The sequence below is a fragment of the Mastomys coucha genome, unplaced genomic scaffold (assembly GCF_008632895.1).
Source record: "Mastomys coucha isolate ucsf_1 unplaced genomic scaffold, UCSF_Mcou_1 pScaffold13, whole genome shotgun sequence".
NCBI classification, from domain to species: domain Eukaryota; kingdom Metazoa; phylum Chordata; class Mammalia; order Rodentia; family Muridae; genus Mastomys; species Mastomys coucha.
In genome coordinates, this window is record NW_022196895.1 from 30908857 (window position 1) to 30914642 (window position 5786).

Sequence of the window (5786 nt, forward strand, 5' to 3'; positions counted from 1 at the left end):
AAAAAAAAGGCAGTTTCCTAAGAACACACAATGTAAACTTGAGGTGTTTTTCCAAATTGTATTCATTTCACGTACAGTACTGTTTAGTCTGCACGCCTGAAAGTACCTGCCAGGTGTCAGACTCCCGGGAACTGCAGTCACCAATGGTATGTGAGCCACTATACAGGCATTAGGAATCAAACCCAGACCCGCTGGACGAAGTCAGCACTCTTAACTGCTGAGCAGTGTCCAGCCTGCCTTACTTTTCTTTTCCTTTTGGATTTCTTTCTTTTTTGAGACAGGATGTCTTTGTGTAGCACTGGCTGTCTTGAACTCAGAAATCTACCTGCCTCTCTGCCTGCTGAGTGGTGAGATCAAAAGCATTACTACCTGGCCCCTATTTTTCACTTTTTATCTCAAAAACAAAACAAAACAAAACAAAAAATAACAACAATAATAAACCAAAAGCACAAAACAGGACCAAGGAGATAGCTTAGCAAGTAAAGGCTCTTACTGCCAAGTCTAATAACCTGACCTTCAGTGGACAGGACCTACATGGTAGAAGAAAATGAACTTATACAAGGTATACTCTGGCCTCCTGTCACATGACAGAGAATGACCATATCCACAAACAAAACAAAAATGTAATAAAAATAATTTAAAAGCTGGGCAGTGGTGGTACATGCCTTTAGTCTGAGCACTAGGGAGGCAGAGGTAAGAGGATCGGAGTTCAAGGGAAGCCTGGTCTACAGAATGAGTTCTAGGCCAGCCAGGCTACTATCTGAAAAAAAAAAGGGGGATGAGGGTAGATACACATACACACACAACATGATATAACCTATTCCACTATATGACTGCTGATGACTTACACAGTTTAGGAATGTCTCACAAACTTAAAGTATCTTTTTTGTTTCTTTGTTTTTCAAGACAGGGTTTCTCTGTGTAGGCCTGGCTGCCCTGGAACTCACTCTGTAGACCAGGCTGGCCTCGAACTCAGAAATCCGCCTGCCTTAGCCTCCCAAGTGCTAGGATTAAAGGTGTGCACCACCATTGCTCAACTTTATAGTAATACACGACTTGTTACTGTCATGTAAGTCAAAACAAATTCTAATCTGGGAAGGCAAAAATGGACCCTTTAGAATTGTACTCTTGGGCCAGGTAGCACATACCTTTAATCCTAGCACCTGGTAGACAAAGGCAGGTGAATCTAAGCAAGCTCGAGGCCAGCCTGGTCTACAGAATGAGTACCATGAAAGTATACACAGAACCCTCTCTCAAAAGTACAAAAAAACCCTATACTCCTCTGGTGGTGACTTGAATTTTTACTATGAACAATAATGAAAAAGTGATCAAGGTATCCACAGGGTTTGACCAAAGCACCAGTGAGCCTTCTGGGTTGATTTTCTAGTACTCACGTGTCTTTCTGTACTTCAGGGTCATCATATCGCCGTCCAATAAGACGCTTAGTAGCATAGAAGGTATTGTTTGGGTTGGTGACAGCTTGACGTTTTGCTGGCATACCAACAAGTCGTTCCCCATCTGCTGTAAAGGCAACCACAGAAGGGGTAGTTCTGGCACCTTCAGCGTTCTCCAGGACCTAAAATTCCCAAAGACACTGATTAAAGTACTAATTACCACTCTATAACCATGAGTTGAATCATATTTAAAAAGAAAATGCTGAAAAGATAGTGCGCCAAACTGATATGTTTTATTGCTGTAAATCCTACGTGATAAGTATTTCAGGTATGTGCACAAGTCTATCGCCGTATCACCACCTTTACTATGCCTACTTTTGTTAACTGTACACAGAAGCTAAGGTTTCAGACAAAGAGGAGAACAAAAAAGGCCGCACAGCATAAATTAAAGAAGGGCTTATCCAATAGGTGGGGTTTCAGCCTGCATCCAGCCCAGGTGTGGGTAAAGAAGAAGCACAAAGCAGCAAGGATGAAACAGACAACCATAGATTCTCAGGAGCTCTAAGTCTTGACAACTCAAAAAGGAAAAGTTTGTGTATTGAAGAGGCTTCAACAACCTCTACATAACACAAATTGGAGCTCTCCTTGTTTCTAGCAAGTAGAAGCTTCCAACCTTGAGTCTTGCCAGACTCCTAAAGGAGCAAGCCATATTTCAAGTCCTCTAAGGACAAGTTTAAGTTGTACTCTTGTAATTTAGATTCATTCAACTATGAACACCCAAAGCAAAAGCAGCCTTATATGCAAATTAGAAGTCTGGAGTGGTTAATGCCTGTAATCTTAGCACTGAATACTGCACCCTTGCGGCCCAGGATATAGTATCTCAGAAGAAACACCAGCACCAAACTACATTCACTGTTGTTTGTTTTTGAGACAGGACTTCTCTGAGTGTCCCTGGCTGTCCTGGAACTCTGAACTCAAGAGACTGCTCTGCCTTTGCTAGGATTAAAGGTGTCCACCACAACCCTGGGCTCTGATTCAGCATTCCTATGTACTTAACACCAGACTGTATCTAAATGAACTCAGGCTTCCAATTATGCTCACCTTTGCTTGTTTGCCCTCCATAACAGCCACACAGGAGTTAGTAGTACCCAAATCAATACCAACAACTGCACCCTTGATTGCTTCTGATCTGTAAGAAATGAAATACCATGGTCACCTTAACAGTGGTCTCCACCATGACAGGAAGAACTTTTTGTTGTTGTTGTTGGTGGTGGTGTTAACGGTGGCACACTGAATAAACTACAAATGCAAATGAATAGTTACAAAGAGGAATAGTTGGGCTGGAGAGATGGCACTGACTGCTCTTCCAGAGGTCCTGAGTTCAATTCCCAGCAACTACATGGTGGCTCACAACCATCTGTTGTGGGGTGCCCTCTTCTGGTGTGTCTGAAGACAGGGACTGTGTACTTACATACATAAAATAAATAAATAAATCTTAAAAAAAAAAAAAGAGGAAGAGTTAATTGTTAACAAAATGCACCCATTCAAGCTCTGAGGTTCAATATGTGTATTTTCTCAGAGAAACTGAGGTTATACTTACGCATAATCCCTTCTGGAAACAAATCTAAAAGCCTCATGACTAAGGCCATTCCAGCAATCCTGGGGGGAAAAAAAATTGCATCAGCCATCAACTACACAAAGAAACTTGGGCTTTTTCCAATTATTCTGAGAAACACATGCAAGCTTTAGTCCTTAGTATGTAAAATACATAGATCAATCTATATATCACATATCTACAAGTTTTCCAGACTTGTCTGGTAAAATTAAGCATACATAAAATTATCTTGAATTGCCTCCCCAAAAGAAAAAAAATTACATTGCCAATAAATTTTTCAGCTTTAACATTATTGAACTTGTACTATTATTTGCTGTGACAAAATGAGTTTGTGATGCTTAGAAGCAACTCTGGCCTTTACCAACAAAAAGCCCATAAATTAAGTGTCCCTCAAAGTCAGGACAACCGGAAGTTGGCAGATGTGCCTTGCTAGAACACAAACTCCCATGTGTGTAGGGGGTGTATATGTGTGTTTAGGAACCACTTCCTCTAAGACCTGATTAAGTTGACATGAAAAAATTGAAAACTCAGCTGACTGGCCTAACAGCATTTGCCTTTTATCCTAATACTTCCGAGCCAGAGGTTGGCTTGGTCTAGTAAGTTCCAGAACAGCTCAGGCTACATAGTGAGACCCTGTCTCAAAATAAAACTCACAATCCTGTACACCTGGCCGCTATTAAGGTACTCTGAGACATTTCCACTGGCCTGGTCAAACAATGATTTTGGAGAGTTACAGGTCTCATTCTCCAAAGACGTACTATTTTTATTTCAGATTAAGATCCACAATCTTTTTTCTATTTGTTATTATAAACCACAAGTAAACTGAAGGGGGAAAAAAGTCTCTAACATTGGAGCTGGGTGTGCTCGCTTTCAATCACGGCCCTCTGGAGGCAGAGACAGACAGTCGGGGGTCTCTGTGACGTCCACAAAGTCCATTCCCGGGCAACCCGGTATACCAAGAGACCTTGTCTCAAAAACTGAAGTAAAACATAAAAGAATGGAGATGAGATGCTGGAATTTAATTTTCAGTTGCTAATATGGATACCCTCCTCCGTTTCTTCATAGCAGCGACATCCACGAATATTTACAGTAGAGAAACTGTCCATCGACTCTTAAGAAAAATCTAGCGCACATACTGCCTTCCCAGTAAACTACATCCGCTGCCTAAGACCGAGCACATTGGATGCGCCACAGGTTAGAGGGTGGACCAACACGTCGTGAATTGGTGGGGTCAAGACTTCAGAACGCCAGGGATTGTGACTCAGCACAGTTCGAGGCTAAAGCCCTCCAAGAAGGCCAACAATGACCAGCGAAGGTCCGTTATCTTCCTTCTATATTTCTCCTAGAGTGTGACCCCGAAGGGCAAGGCCTGCCTCACTCGAGTCGGGGCCTGGAGCCCCAATCGGAAGGCATGGCAGCTTCTCACCTGGTGCCGGGCGGCTGCGGGGCTCCGGGACGCAGCGGTGCCCACGAGACGCGCGGCCGCGGCTCTGCTGGCGCTTATCATGGCGGCTGGACAGACGGAGTACGAGGACGAGAACAAACACCCCACAGGGCCGGAGCTGCGCGCACGGTGGCGGCTACGCTTCTGGAAACCTCCAACCACGTGGGGTGCGGGGCGGGGGCTGGCCGCAGCAGCAATGAAGCCCGCTCTTCTGCTGAAGCGCCCGGAGCGTTGCCTGACCAGAAACTACCTATCTGCTGCTCCCGGAACCGGCGCCCGCGGCGAACACACTCCTCAGCACAGTCTTTGAAAAATTCCCGTTCTCTCATCAGGTTTCCGTCGCTGTGGAAGGAAGGAGAAGGGAGAGGGAGAAGAGATGTGTACAGGCATTGCGTCAGACAGCCCCAGGGTCCTCACGGCGGGATGGACTCAAGGTCACACGGGATAAATTACGGACAGATTACAGTCTACTTGCGTCAGTTGCGCAGGAGGAGGTGCTTCCTGCGCCTGCGTGGTCGGCCCCGGACAGAGGTCCTGGTGCGCATGTGTGAGGGGCGTGGAGGAAACGGGTTAAGACTTTAACTGTAGCGCGGATTGGATACTCCAGTGCAAGCGGATTTGCGGGCGAGGACCGAGGGCGCGAGCTCGCGCACTCACGGGGAGGCGCGTGGGAGTTCTTTTCCTGAGGCCGCTAGTTGCTGCGGGCGCCATCTTGTCCCGAGGCGTTCTTGAGGGGACCTTTGTTCTCGCTCACCGTTTATTCACAGCTCGAAGCATGCACGCCTGAATGTGCGCGGTCTTAACCAAGTTTGTGCAACGCATTGCTTCAATCGGGATAGGTCCCCAAACTCTAGGGCAGCACCTGATTCATGAAGTTTTGAATCACTTTTTACCTTGTCTTGGGAACGATGTGCTCTAATTGACCAACGGTTTGCTGGGTCAAAGGCTCCTCTTTTTCAAACCTCGCGCTTGCCAGGTGATAGTTATACGTGGCTTTTTTTTTTTTTTTCCAATGACAAGGTTTCCGACTGGGTGTAAATGGTGGCGCGCCAGGGAGGGTCTGTATATGGCTCTGGCTGTACCAGAACTCAATATAGATCAGGCTGGCCTAACCCCACCAGTCTACCTCCAGAGTGCCACCCCACCCAACCCCAGTGTTTTACTAGCCTAAGCTATGTAGGCTTAGTTGTCCTCAAACTCAAGGCTCTACTGCCTGACCTTTTTCAAATGCCTGGATTACAGATGGGGTGTATGTCTGTCCGGAGACTTTCAGGGACAAAACCTGAACAAATGCTGTGTCAGGTTGTTCTCAACGGTGGTAAAGAGAGTTCAG

The 5786-nt window shown here is 45.6% G+C and overlaps 1 protein-coding gene and 1 long non-coding RNA gene across 2 annotated transcripts in view; one reads left to right on the forward strand and one right to left on the reverse strand.

Moving 5' to 3' along the window:
* The window catches only part of Hspa9 (heat shock protein family A (Hsp70) member 9), an 18900-nt gene extending 14275 nt beyond the window's left edge, over positions 1–4625 (reverse strand). The window contains exons 1-4 of the mRNA XM_031365345.1: positions 4436–4625; positions 2995–3053; positions 2496–2583; positions 1395–1576 (exon numbers count right to left, since the gene is read on the reverse strand). Coding sequence (XP_031221205.1) covers positions 1395–1576; positions 2496–2583; positions 2995–3053; positions 4436–4516 — 410 coding nt within the window. The 5' untranslated portion in view covers positions 4517–4625. The remainder of the gene's footprint in view (positions 1–1394; positions 1577–2495; positions 2584–2994; positions 3054–4435) is intronic.
* On the forward strand, positions 3858–5392 carry LOC116086987. Its single transcript, XR_004117217.1, has 2 exons — positions 3858–4324; positions 4786–5392. It is a non-coding gene; the product is annotated as an uncharacterized LOC116086987 (long non-coding RNA).
* Positions 5393–5786: the final 394 nt, after the last annotated feature.